This window comes from Urtica dioica, chromosome 3 (genome assembly GCF_054948205.1).
Source record: "Urtica dioica subsp. dioica isolate 48M chromosome 3, U.dioica_male_clone48M_v1_H2, whole genome shotgun sequence".
Taxonomy (NCBI): domain Eukaryota; kingdom Viridiplantae; phylum Streptophyta; class Magnoliopsida; order Rosales; family Urticaceae; genus Urtica; species Urtica dioica.
The window spans coordinates 31,686,926-31,702,014 of NC_142758.1; the positions used below are offsets into that span (position 1 = coordinate 31,686,926).

General features: G+C 39.5%; 1 protein-coding gene across 1 annotated transcript; it reads right to left on the reverse strand.

Moving 5' to 3' along the window:
- Positions 1 to 9,597: 9,597 nt before the first annotated feature.
- Positions 9,598 to 10,338, reverse strand: LOC149402571 (uncharacterized). The gene has a single exon (XM_089608441.1). It carries the CDS (start codon positions 10,336 to 10,338, stop codon positions 9,598 to 9,600), a length of 741 nt encoding a protein of 246 aa, XP_089464567.1.
- Positions 10,339 to 15,089: the final 4,751 nt, after the last annotated feature.

Consider the following 15,089-nt stretch of genomic DNA (forward strand, 5'->3'; position numbering starts at 1 on the left):
TGACATGTCATGAACGTCCAACATGGGTAGAAAAGAGGAAACAAGATTTGCTCATGAATATATGATATTCTATAGAGAAGAGGAAACTACCTTTATGAAGGTAATCTCTCCCCTATAAATAGAGACCTCATTCCTCTCATTCTAGTCATTCCACATAAGTTAGAGATTGAGAGCTTCTCTCTCTAGAACTTGTGGTTGCCGCCCTCTTCCTCTCTCTCTCTACTTTTCTTTTCGTTTTTGTTTTGGTACCTAGGTCCACATTTGACCTAGTGTTTTAGCTCTTCGACTTTGAGACTTGTTCTCGAGTCGTTGTGTTTAAAAAGTGCCCACTCACTAATTCATTTTCTCTCGAGTGATTCTTGTGATAGAAACTATCGTGGTTGCTCGTGTTGCCGAGGAAAGAAGAGAGACGTGTTGCGAGGGGAGACGAACGTTTTCAACCTTCCGAAGGCTCATCAACGTTCAAGCTTCTCAAAGGTTATTAAATTATTATATGCTCATAATAGTTTTATTTATGTGTACTTGCTCTTTGTCTAGGTTAGTAAAATTGTTTTACTTGTCAAAAGAAAATTTTTAAATTTCCGCCGCTTGCCAAAGCGTTAAACTTTTTCTTAAACCCTAGATCAATTCCAACATGTTAAGCATGTTCTTAAGTATCTTCGAAGAACTAGGAACTTGATGCTTACATACTCAGGTACTGACCTGACTATGACGGGATATACCGACTCCGATTTTCAAGCGGAAAAGGATTCCAGGAAATCCACTTCGGGATCTGTGTTCATCATTAATGGTGGAGCTGTTGTGTGGAGAAGTATTAAACAATCTTGCATTGCTGACTCCACAATGGAAGCAGAATATGTGGCTTCTTGTGAAGCATCCAAAGAGGCTGTATGGCTTAGAAAATTCCTTAAGTATTTGGAAGTTGTTTCAAACGTCGACGAACCCATGACCCTTTATTGTGATAATAGTGGAGCTGTCGCTAACCCAAAGGAACCTCGAAGCCATAAGCGCTGTAAACATATTGAGAGGAAATATCATTTGATTCGAGAGATCGTGCAGAGCGGAGACGTGGAAGCGAAGAAGATCTCAACGGTTGACAACCTAGCAGATCCATTCACCAAGGCCCTAGCGAACAAGGTCTTCGACCAACATCGAGAGGGATTAGGCATGAAGGACTACACACATCTTCTTTGAGTCAAGTGGGAGTTTGTTGTCAATGGTGCCCACAAGAAGAGTTGCAGTCTTTATTTTGTACATTTGATGTAATAAAGTCTCACGAAGACTCTTGCTTGTAATTGCTTATTCATTAATAAAATGTTGAAATGTTCATTCATTCTTCTTTGTTTTTTTGAAGCTTTATGATAAAACATTAGTCTTTAGTCCATAAACAAACTTAACAACTTACGAAGAGACAAATATAGATTCGCATGAACAAACTCTTCGTAGTTTGCTTAAAACGATATATTCGCAATCTAACGGTCAAAGGACTATTGACCTCAGTACGATTGTTAGGAGAATCTATGATATCTGGTTATGGGACATTGAGAGTTGGAGACTCTATAGTTCTTCTAGGTATCTTCCGAAGGTACTGAATTGACCAGTGCACTTCTAGAGACAAAATAAGAACAAACCATTTAACCTTTTATGTCTCGAAGTCACTACGTATGAATTCCATCGTGCTTACCTTAATCCTAAAATAAGACATGCCATTTCACAGCTTACGTATTCTCATTTGAGAAAGTCAGAGTTCGGATTAACTATGTGATTCTGAACAGGGCCTATTGGTGAAGTACTAAGTTGTGAGAATGTCATGAGTAACTTTGTGAAGTTCTCATAGATATGGAATTCATGTATAAGATTGCTGAAATGCAATGTATATCACCTCATGCTTTGTTCCTTGGAATGTGAATAAATGAACTGGCCAGTGTCCAAATTGAGTCTCGACTCTTTTGGATGAAACAATGTGACTTGCTAGCTCCTCTTCAATACATTGTTTCTAACTTATTCACAAGCGACAAAGGAGTTGAGGAAATAACAACTAGAAGGGTAAAGTGGTAATTTTGTAACTCCCGACTAGCTGATGATATTCATGAAGGGTAAACATAGATAATATTCTGTGGATCCGCTCATAATAATTTGGTTGAATTCTTGAGTAGAAAATAAATTCATTTGAACCTAGAGATTTTCAGTGTCAACTCTTTAGTAGAGTCAGTTGACATTAAGCTAAACTTGGAAAATGTTTGTGAACTTTTGACTCCAAGTGTTTAGCTCAAGTTTTGTTCATTTGGATCCATGAGGTCACTGTCACAAATCACATCGAGTAGGAATAGTTAAACTAGAAGCTAAGTCAAAACAATAACGAGACAAGTTTTGTGAAAATTGTCAAAAGGGTATTTTTTTTCTTTTGAGACATAGGATGAAATGAATGTCAATAAATTTTTTGACATGGTCATTTGATGACATGCATCACTCGGCCAATATTAGTTTTATTTGGCCTTGTGGATTAATTTCATTTCATAAGAATTTTATTGAAAATTCTTAATGGGCCTTTTTCATGTTGTCGTGAACAAATGGGAAAGCTTCTAGAAGCCTTTTCGAGATGATGTTGGGCGCCTACTACCCAAGAGAAAAGAGAGAATATTTTGTGCATAAATGTATCAAGATACTTGCCAAAAGAAAAAGAGGAAACAAATTTCCCATGCGTGCATAAGGGAATTTCGGCCAAGAGAGTCAAAGGCAAGGCAAGGAACAATAAAAATGAAACAAATCCAAGCCTTCTAGAAGGCTGCCTTGGCTGTGTGACTCATGAGGGAATAAGGCAATATTTGCTCATGAATATGTGATATTCTATAGAAGAGGAAACTACCTTATTGAAGGTGAGACCTCTCCTATAAATAGGAGCCTTATTCTTCTCATTTGATTCATCCCAAGTTTTAGAGATTTGAGAGCTTCTGTCTCTAGCTTGGCCGACTCCTCTCTCTCTCTCTCATTCAATTTCGTTTTTGGTTTTGGCACCTAGGTCCTCATTTGACCTAGTGTTTTAGCTCTTCGACTTCAATACTTGTTCTGAAGTCGTAGTGTTTAAAAGTGCCCACACACTAATTCCTTTTTCTCTCGAGTGATTTAGTGATAGAAACTTTCGTGGTTGCTCGAGTTGGCGAGGAAAGAAGATAGATGTGCTGCGAAGGGGGAGACGAACGTTGCAACTTTCCAAAAGCTTCTCAACGTTCAAGCTTCTAAAAGGTTAGTAATCTTTTATGCTCATAATAGTTTTTATTTACATGTGCTTGCTCTTTGTCTAGGTTAGTAAAAACGTTTTACTAGTTAAAAGAAAATTTTTAAAATTCCGCCGCGTACCGAAGCGTTAAACTTTTTCTTAAACCCTAGATCAATTCCAACATTCTTGTCGTCGTCAACCTGCTTCTTTTTCTTGTCGGCCTCGTCCTTTTTCTTGTCGTCATCATCGTCCTTTTTCTTCTTGTCCTCGTCATCTTTCTTCTTCTTCTTGTCTTCCTTGTCTTTCTTCTTCTTCTCCTCTTCTTCCTCTTTCTTCTTCTTCTCCTCTTCTTCTTTCTTGTTATTCTCTTCTTCCTCTCTTCTTCTTTTCTTCTTCTTCTTCTTTCTTCTTCTTCTCTTCTTCTTCATCTTCTTCCTGCAGTTTCTTCTCTTCTTCCTGTAGTTTCTTCAGCTTCTCATCCATCTCTTGTTCCTCTTTTTTTTTTCTTTTCTTTTTCCGCTTTCTTCTTGGCCATCTCCGCTTCGTACTTCTTGTATATGGCCAATTTCTCTTCGGCTGATAATCGGGCTTCCTTCTCTTGGCGCTTCTTTTCAAACGCCAGTGCTCTTTTCCAATCGTAGTATTGATCTAGTTCATCAAGAGCCACTCTGTAGCTCTTCACGGCGTCCAAAATCTCCTTTTTGAACTTCATGTAGTCCTCTTGCATGTAGAGGAAACGATCGTGGAGATTTCCAACTGAATTTTTGAGAGAGTCGAGCCGAGACTATCCATGAGCAAAATAACAAAGTAAGATGGCTTACAAATGAATCCACTCCGTGACACATCTGTCACGGCGTGAATTTACTTCGTGACAGATGTGTCACGGAGTGAATCACTCCGTGACACATCTCTCACGGGCAATGGTTATTTAACTTAAAATAGAAACTCAAAATTGTGTTACCTCAACTGTCTGTGCTTGTGGTCATGGTGGTTGTTGTGGTGGTGCTTGTGGTTGTGGGGCATCTTTTTTGGATTTCTTTTCTGGCCGTTTGTCCACCACCGCTAGCGTCGTAGAAGGGGTGGCAACGCTTGAAGAAGTGTCGCCGAGTTCGTGAAATTCAACCTATACGTGGGACAAGTTAACAAATGAGTGTGATCAATATTAAGTATGAATTAACCTACAAATTTCTTACCTCATTGAAGTTGATTCCTCTCATGGAGGCATCATGAACAAGTCTGATAGACTTCCACCGACGCATTATTGGCCGAGCTATGGTGGAGACTCTCTGACAAACCCCCATGTTCGTCAGGAAAGGAAGACACTCGTACGCCCCTACCTGAAGCGGCTCGATGAATCCGGGGAGATGGAGCTTCCATTTTTTTACCTTGCTCCAATGGCTCGCCACCTTTCTCCGCAAACTTTCGGACTTCGCCAAGAAGCTAGTTCCACACCACGTTGCTCCATGGATGGCGACCGAATGTGTCCGTGTCCTCCACCGCCTTAATGAGCTTTAAGCACGGTGTCATGTTCTTCACGTCCTCCGCCAGGAGGACATTCAAGACGAAGTAAATTTTCAGGTAATTTACCAGAACTTCTGTCGGCCAATCCATGCTCGACTCCAAGAATTGGTTAACCAAGTTACGACTCAAATACTTCCCCGGGAAGAATTTTTTGAAGAGGCTGTCATCAGAAACAACCCCTTCGAACTTGAATTCCTCGTAGCCATCGACGACTTTGAGGAATGTAATCTCCTGGAAGTCTCTCTTCGTAAACTCCCGAACTTGGCCTCTAATCTCAATTAGAAGCCCGTCAGTTGTTTCTCCCTCGAAGCTCCCGGTCCTCAACACCAGGCGGCTTATAATTGCCGATGACCGGACTATTTTGGGTTGCCCCACAAACTGCCCAAAACGTGATTGTGCGAAGCCAGCTTGAGTTTCGGCGCTGCGGCCGAGTAAGAGAGCGAGGAAATTTTCCAATCCCACGTGGAAGTTAAAGGAAAAACCTTGAACGTTGGCCTCCGGTATACATCGTCTCCACTTCTACACATATGATTCAATGACATTATTAGTGAAACCATTACATAAAGTCAATTACATCTACTATGTGGCCCAAACTGGTTGAGTTCGTGACCGATGTGTCACGAACTCGCTCACTCCGTGACAGATGTGTCACGAAGTCACCCACTTCGTGACAGAAGTGTCACAAAATGGGTCAGTCCGTGACACATATGTCACGAAGTCAGCGAGCTCGTGATACATCGGTCACGAATTCAACCAGTTCGTTACCAATATATCACGAAGCAGGATCCAAATGGGTTTGTGAAACTCACATTTCGGAAAAAGAAAGTGGTAGGACTCTTCGAGGTCGCCGCAACGCCCGAGGACTCGGCCTTGTTTTTAGTCTATATCAAACAAAAAACAAACCAAGGCATCACTTTAAATTACTCTAAATAAGCCACTTACTTTTTGTTCTATACCTTTTTTTATCTTTGGTGGAGCGACCATGAACGCGTCGTCATCATCGGAAGTCTTGGACGGCGAAATAATTTTCCTTTTCGAAGCTGTCCTAGGACTTCATCAAACACTTTTTGAGGCCTCCTCTACCAACATGTCTTTCAACTTCGTCATTAAAGATTAAGTGACGATAAAACCTAAAACAAATCAAGTCACCAAATTTCAACAACTTCAAGACCAAATTTCAACTCAACAATTTCAAACAAAACATACAGTGCAAAAAACCAACAAACACAAAAACCCTACCGAGATTCAATCAAACACACACAAACATGCAAACAAACATAAAAACCTACCGAAATTCAATCAAACACACAGAAACATGCAAGAGAACACAAAAGCCCTACCCAAATTCAATCAAACATACACAAAACAATCACATACCAAAATGGGTAATAGATCTTGGTCGCCGAAATAGGTAAAGCCTTGACATAATAGCATACTCAACAACAACAGAATGGCCAATTTAGCGATAGGACAAGTTCTTAACTCTAAGAATAAACGGAGTGTGTTGAATAAATTTCAATCCCTATCAATTAATCCTTTCATTATTTTTCTCTTGATCTAAAATTTGCAAGTTCTGAATTAAATAAAAGATAGATAGGCATGCTTACATAACAAAAGATAGATGGGTATGTTTATATGACAAAAGATAGATGGATATAACCAAGCTTGTTTGGGCCAAGTGGTAACACCACTCTCTTTTCTGGGGGAGGATGCGGATCGAATCCCAACGGGCACAATGCCCACATTTAGTAATTTCTTAGGTGTGTTTGTATGGTTTTAGAAATAGATATTTATATTTGTCCAGTCTCCCTATTTGTAAATATCTTATCTTGTATCGTTGGCTACTTATAAAGCCCTCCTATATATATATATATATATATAAATACCCAAATTGAGGCCGCTAGGTATATTAAACTAACAAATTCAAATCTAGCATTAATTTTAGGATAAATTACATGAATTCTCCCTCTCTTTTGGGTTCGGTAACAAACTGTCACCTCAATTAAAAAAATCACAAAAAATCGCATGAATTCTTGTTATATTAAAGTATTACTCCTTCCGACAAAAATATTCCATTAAAGTCATATTTTTAGCATGTGACTCAGACGTGACTATTATTTAAAAGACAAATTAGTCATATTGTTGAGATAATTAAATAGGGATATTGACACGAAAAATACTAAATGAGTGTGACTTAACAGATATAGCGCAAAACTAAAAAAATTGACATAAGTAGTACTACAAGACATGGATATTGCAGCTTTAAACTTTTTATTATTATTAACGATCTCGCCGTGATTCTTCTTCAACGCGGACTCGGCAACCTTGGCTCCCCGGGAAGTTCTCTCATCATTACCTCGTAGTCTCTCACAGCCTCGGCCCACGTCTTTCAAGCTAAACCCATCAAGTAATACATTCATAAATACCTTAAGCATATTCATTTGAGTCATTTTACTAATTTTCAGAGCACAAACTACATATTTTCGTAACATTTCGTTAATTTAAAACACTGCAAAATCAATCGTTTGATTAATACCATTTCTTCTCTAATAACAAACTAGTAGACCTAAATGTCGAATCTGCACCCACAATCTAACAACTCATTCTTACTCGCTCCAAAACAAAATCTTTGAGGATTGCTCTCTCTTTTTTTTACCTTCCTAGTGACATCTCGACCTGGGCTCGGACATAGAGCACGTAAGCCTCCATGGCCATGCCCACGAACTCCGCTTGCGTTTCCGCTTTTGATTCCGCCGGAGCTCGACGGTGGCGATGATGTGGTGGCGGCGGGGAAATTGGCGTTGGTGGAGCCAAAGATTCTGCAGGCATAGATCAGTGGAGGTCCGTCAGAGATGGATCTCCAGTGGCCGGTGCGGGGGGCGCTTTTTGAGCGAGAAAAAAGAGAAAGAGAAAGAGAAAGAGAGGGAGAGAAAGAGAGAGAAAGGGTTCTGTGACCGAGTGAAGAAGATGAAGAGGGAAAGAAATCATTGGCTTTCTTCGTGTGGGTTGAGTTCGCGTGGAGGTTGAGTTTGCGTGGGTTGAGCAATAGAGAAGATGAACAGGTGTGCGAGGGAAGTTTTGAGAAAACAGAGGAAATTGGTTTGGTTTTTTCGTTTAAATGAATTTTGAGGGTGTAATAGTCTTTACCCAAATAAATAAAAAAAAATTCTTTATAAAATAAAAAAAATAAAGATAAAAGCTTAAAAAATGTCATTATTCAACTTCTTGTTTTTCTCTCTCCGTGTTCAATTTTGTTTATACTCAAACATTTGTCATTCGTTTGCTTATTCTAAAGCAACGTCACCAAATCTATTGAATCTGAGAATGGGTGAAGAAGGAAGAAGAAAAACAATCGAGAGAGAATCTTGATCGCTATGAATCAACGGAGAAAAAGGGAAAAAATCTTTATTGATTTGACAGAACAACTACAATTCAAACTATATAAACAAAAGAGATGAGATAAGAAACGACAACGTATTTTCTTATACTCATACGACAAGAAATAAAAGAAACGACATATACAAAATAAAAAGACTAAAACACTTTAAACCAAGCGTGAAGACCAAGCAAGGACTCAAAGCTCCAAAACACCCCCTCAAGATGGACTATAAATGTTTAGCAAGTTCATCTTGGACATGAGGCTTGACAATGCTGGGGAAGCCAGCGACTTAGTGAAAATGTCAGCAATTTGGTGCTGAGTCCTGATGGGCAACAACTTAATGTCGCCTTGTTGTAAGTGATCCCAGACAAAGTGAAGATCAATCTCAATGTGCTTTGTCCGTTCGTGATATATCGGATTCGAGGCTATATGAATAGCAGCCTGATTGTCACAATAAATCACCGGAGATAACTGCGGCTGAACTTGAAACTCCTTCAACAGCTGCTGCATCCAAATGACTTCACTCATAACTGCTGCAAGGAACCTGTATTTCGGCTTCAGATGAACTTCTTGAGACCGTCTTTTGCTTCTTGGACTTCCAAGCAACAAGAGCATCACCTACAAAAACACAATAACCAGTCACTGAACGTCTAGTGTCCAAGCATGTTGCCCATTCTTCATCTGAGAAGGCTCAAAGTTGGATAGAGGAAGTAGATGGATAGAAAAGGCCAATGCCCGGGTTAGACTTGATGTAACGTAGAAGGTGATGGAAAGATTGTAAATGCTCTGTCTTAGGTCCCCACACATCACAATGAATGAGATCAAAACAAGAGTTTGAAATATTATTTGCAAAATTAAACGGCAAGCGATGTTGCTTGGCAAGAGGGCAAATACAACACGGATGATTATCATTATCAGTTGATTGAATATCTAACCGGCTTTTGAGACAAGCAAGTCTCCTAGAGGATAAGTGGCCGAGTCGTTGATGCCATATATCTGCTGAAACTTTATTTGTGAGGCTGACTGAGTTGATGATGTTGTTCTTGGTGAGGATGTACATGTCATTGACACATCTACCCCTGCCAATCGTCCTCAAATGATTGGAATCCTGGATCATAAAAGATTCATCATCAAAGACAACTATTACTTTGGATTCTTTAGTTAAGGCCTTGACAGAAATAAGATTGAACTTGAAACAAGGAACATATAAGGTGTTATACAGAATAAGGTCATTGCTTAATCTGATATCGCCTATGAAGTTGATAGGAATCACAGTACGATTAAGGAGAGTAACATTAGAATTATGTAGAGTCTTAAAGGTTGTGAAAATAGTCTTATCAGCACAGATGTGTCTAGTAGCTCCAGAATCCATAATCCAAGACTCAGAAACAAAATTAGAAGTAAGAGTAGAGTTGACCGAACCATATAAACCTGTTTGGAATGAAGTCATGTTGACTTCACCAGAAGTGCCAGGTTTGCATTAAGAAGAGGTTGAGAGTTGGTTTGACAGGTGAGTGATCAGCTGGTGAATCTGATCAGCAGAGAGGTTTGAGGAAGAACTTGACGTTGAATTCTCAATGGCGCCTCCATGGTTCGAGACTTCAACAGTATTTTCTTGAGTCTTGTTCTTGAATTTGTAGCCTGGTGGATAGCCATGTATTTTATAGCATTTATCCACCGTGTGACCGAGCATCTTGCAATGAGTGCAGAGAGGACGTTCCTTTCCCTTGAGCTTCTTCTGATCATCACAAACCGCCATCGCCAGTGAGTTTGATTGATCATTGGAAGGAATCACATCCAATCCAATCGATCTTTGAGTCTCTTCTTGACTCAGCATAGCATAGGCTTTTGTGATGGGAGGAATTGGTTCCATTAGTAAGATCAGACCTCTAGCGTGAGTGTAGGTTTCGTTTAAACCCATGAGGAACTGCATCACATACTCAGACTGAGCAAACTCGATCATCTTGGCCTTTCCTCCACAGGTACAGGGACAACTGCATTCAGGCTTGAAGTCACACAGCTCCTTGTGCACAGCCTTCAACTTAGTGAAGTAAATCCCAATCGATTGCTGATCCTGAGCCGAATTCACGAATTCGCGTCGGAGTTGAAAGATTCGTGGCCCGTTGGACAGCTGAAAACGCTCCTTGAGGTCATTCCAGACACTTCTTGCTGATCCTCCAAAAAGAATGCTCGAGGAGATTTCTTTACAGACGGAATTCATGATCCATCCTATGATCGTACTGTTTTTCTATTCCAAAGGCGAAGAAGATCTGGTTCTTATGGTGAAGGCTTGGCGATTGTGCCGTCAATGAAGCCGAGTTTGTTCTTGGCTTCGAGAATGATCAGCATCGATCTGCTCCAAGACATGTAGTTATTCGAGCCGGTGAGGACATGCGAGACAAGACTTCCACCAGAAGAGTCAGAGTGATGAATATAGTACGGCGAAAAAGGATCTTCCATGGTTGACCTAGATCTGGGAATTCCAGATCCATGATTCTCCGTCGAAGTGGTTGATTGCTTCGTCGTCATCGATGCAGAGAATCACAATGCCAAGAATCGAGAAGGAGAGGATAAGATCATAAAAGAAAATTCTCAGAGATCACGGAATCGCTCTGATACCATATTGAATATGAGAATGGGTGAAGAAGGAAGAAGAAAAACAATCGAGAGAGAATCTTGATCGCTGTGAATCAACGGAGAAAAAGGGAAAAATTCTTTATTGATTTGACAGAACAACCACAATTCAAACTATATAAACAAAAGAGATGAGATAAGAAACGACAACGTATTTTCTTATACTCATACGACAGGAAAGAAAAGAAATGACATATACAAAATAAAAAGACTAAAACACTTCAAACCAAGCGTGAAGACCAAGCAACGACTCAAAGCTCCAAACAAATCCAATACGCACCACAACCTCATAATATACAACACAAATTAATGTAAGAGCACCCGATCATTATACATAAAAGTAATCCTTTATGCTCGACAAGTAATCATTGGCCTAGTGAGTGATAAACTCCGAAGGATCTTCCCTCTCCACCACCGCCACATTCTTCTCCTTCTCCAACGAGACCGTACTACACGAGCTTGTTTGGGTGGAGTTGGGAAGCGAGCTTCTTGTACGCTGGTTTAATATCGTCGACGCTGCAATCTAGCTAGAGAATGAGAACCTCATAGTGGCACCACCTCTCGGAGCCCATCATTGTTGCTCAGAATCACAATTACAAGAAATTTGCTATCTTCTAACTTGATTCTTCGAGAGTCGTCGTCGATTTTACAGCTTCGACGGGTGAAGGCGACTTGCTTCATGAACCTCTGTCTCTCTCTGCTCAGCCTTAGGGCTTCGCCTTTCTTGCCCTTTGAGTTTGAGCAACCCAAACTCAGATTCCAGTGTTGTAGCTTCTTCTGCGACTTCAAGCCGCCTCTGAGACCTCTCTCTGTCGTAATTAGGCTTTCTCTTCTCCAGCCGAGTCGAATGTCATTGTCAAGCCCTCAAATGTCGTTTTCAACTAAAGTTGGCCATGTGGAATCCGGAAAATGGGATCCCCTGGTCCCGTCCCATATTTTGCGGGAAATGGGACTCCCGGAACCGTAAAAAATGGTACCGGGAAATCCCGGAACCACTTTCCACGGTACCGGGAATTCCCGGTACCACATTTCGCGGTTCCGGGATTCCCATATTTCCCATTTTTTTTTAAATCTTGAATGAGTGTTGCAACGGCTAATACACTGTCATCATTCATCATAAATAGGCTATTAATAACATTGACTACATACATTTGATACATTACAGCATTCATACTGCTGATTCATTTGATATGGTATATACGGTGTTGCCATAACATCAGACATTTGGAGTGGTAAGGCAAAAGAAGATTATATTAGCATTGTAGTTCATAATGTTGATAATGATTGGAAATTGCATAAAAGAATTATTGGGTTTCGTAGGATCGATGTCCGGCATACAGGTAAGAACATGGCATCGATCGTGTCTTCTGTTTTGAATGAATGGAAGTTGAGTCATAGGATATTATCTATAAGTGTCGATAATGCTTCATCTAACAATGTCATGGTTGATGAGTTAAAGAAGGTGGTAAGTGGATTTCAAGAAGATTTACTTCATCAACGATGTGTGACTCACATAATAAACTTGATTGTGAAATCGGGAATGGAAGTCGTTGACAAGGCAATCTCAAACATCAGGTCATGTATATCTTACCTTAACTCATCTAATAGACGTACAGATGATTTCAAACATGATTGCAGGAATTCACATCTTCCGGAACGAGATTTTCAGTTGGATATTGATGTTCGATGGAATTCAACTTATCTAATGCTTACGAATATTCTAAACAAAAATTATCGTGTAGTTTTTACGAGTTGGTGTCACAGCAATTTGGGAGATGACTGCTTATCAACTGAAGACTGGAAAGTGGCTGAGATTTTTTGCACTTTTCTGGAAGTCTTTTACACTAACACTGTCATTTTGTCTGCTGTTTATACTCCTACTCCAAACTTATGTCTAAATCTTCTTTTAGCAATGTCACAACATCTTCAATCTCACAGATTTGATCCTCTTTTGAGTAGGGCCGTGGCGGAAATGGAAACTAAATTTCAGAGATATTGGGATAAGATTCCCGTACTCTATGGATTTGGTTCTATTTTAGACCCTAGAGTTAAACTAAAAGGTTTTCATGAATTTCTTGTAGGATTGCATGAAAGTACAGATATAGACTATCATTTGAATTGCTACTACAGGATTGAGTCCAAGTTTATTGAGATTTACAAGGTGTACGAATTCAAATGGTGTGAGACGGGAGGGGATCGAAGTGCACCACGAGCGAGACCTTCACCGCATAAGACTCAATGGTCGTGGCTTAAGAAAAGGCTGAATACCGGCATTTCTTCACCAGAGACGCTAGCCCATTTACCAATTGAGGTAGCCGAGTATTGCGGAAACACTAATTCCGATCCTGAAGAAGACTTGGATGTCTTGAAGTGGTGGAAAAAACATCAACATACCTATCCAATCCTATCTCGAATGGCTCGTAATGTTTTCTCTATCCCAGTCTCAACAGTCTCGTCAGAGTCCGCATTTAGTTCTGCTGGCCGAATTCTCGACGATCGAAGAATGTCATTATCATCTAAAATGGTTGAGATCTTGACGTCTGCAAAAGATTGGGATCTCGGTGAACGTCGAATGCAAGAGATGACAAAGAATTCAAATTATTTAAATGCTTATTACGGAATTGATCCCGACGAGGAAGAATAAACATCATGACGTATTTTTTTTATTGATTTTTTTAATTAGCTGTTTGCTTTTTTGTTTTTCATTTGAATGTTTTTAATTATCTACACCATTCATTTTGCATTTTTAATTAATAAAAGTAATAAAAGTATTATCTACAGTCTGAATGTTTTTTTTTTCATTTGAGGGCCTAAACATGACTTATATTTTAAGTAACTTACATTGCAAGTAAGAAAATACAACTTAAAAAAATACGGTACTAAACGGTGCTAAACGGGGATCCCGGTTCCGTCCCATTTCCCAGATGGTTCCGGGACAAAAGTCCCGGTACCATATTTTAAAATATGGGTTTTTCCCATTTCCCACATGGTACCAATAAAACGGGAAATGGGGTCCCGCGGGATCCCGTATGGCCAGCTTGATTTTCAACAAGACATTCGAGCCGATTAAGACTTTTGTGGTTCGGTTTTTTTTTATTCTGGATTTTTTGGGTTTTATTTTTGTTCATTTTGGTTTTTGAGGAATCTGATTGTTTCGTTGTGTAACCCATTTAAAAAAAAAAAAAAAAAAAAAAAAAAAAAAAAAAACCCTCTTTTTTATCGGCGGGAATCTGAAGAGCCAAAAAAGGCCTTTTCTTTTCTGAGTAGAAAGAATGAAGTTTTCTTTGTAAGCAATAGCTAGGTTGGTCTTGTAAAATTATAAGTTTACGAAGTATGGATGAGGAAAAAGAAAAATACATTCAAGCAATGATGGTTTTGAGCAAGGTTTAAAATATCGTCGATATCTCGCGAAATATCAGCGATATATCGTTTTTAAGGAGGTTCGGTAAAAATTTGTATATATATCGTATCGTTTTATATGTATCGACGATATCCCGTGAAAATATCGTCGATATCTCGTTTTTTAGATATCGAGTTTAAAATTTAAAAATCTCGCGAAAATATCGTCAAAATCTCTGCTCGCTCTTGGTCTCCGGTTTCTTCGCGTGTTGAGCAGTGAGGTCGAGATCGTACACGTCGTAGTTCAGGAGGTTCGCCATGGCAGCGACCATGGTGGATTTCCTGGTCCCGGGCGGCCCGTACTTCCAAGCTTTCCCAGCCCTCTCGTAGAACTCCCTGTTCCCGGCGAAACCCAGAAGATCCTCCACGATATCGTCACGGACCGCCGACTCTAACGCCATGTTCTCGAGCCTCGTCGGGTGCTTGAACGCCACGTGGCTCCACCTCGAGCTCGCTGTCCCGTCGCCTTGCTGGATCTTCGGGAAGAAGAAAGAGGAGGCACCAGAAAAAAAAAAAATTCTTTGTTTTGCATTTTTTTTTTTTGCACAGAGGCGCATCTGGACTCTGGAGAGATAGAGAGAGCCACCATTAGGTTAAACGAGTTAGTTTACCCGCGCGTTGCTGCGAGTTTAATTAAAAAAAAGTAAATCATGTTCTAAAATATTTAATGTTGATAATGCTAGTAAACTTTATGAAAAATTTAATGTATAATATATATATATATATATATATATATATTGCACATATATTTTTACATATTTATATAAGCACGTCGATAATTTTCAAATTTGTATAATTAATTGTAATTTTCTTCATACTGCAAATGATACTATGATGATCATGGTACTGAGCAAAAGTAGTTGAATGGTTAAGAAAAATTTATAAGTTAAAAACATAAAAACAATGAATTATATATATGTATATATATTAAAGTGTATA

Excerpts from the sequence above, each read along its gene's own strand:
- LOC149402571 (XM_089608441.1), bottom strand. The coding sequence starts at position 10,338 with ATGAATTCCGTCTGTAAAGAAATCTCCTCGAGCATTCTTTTTGGAGGA.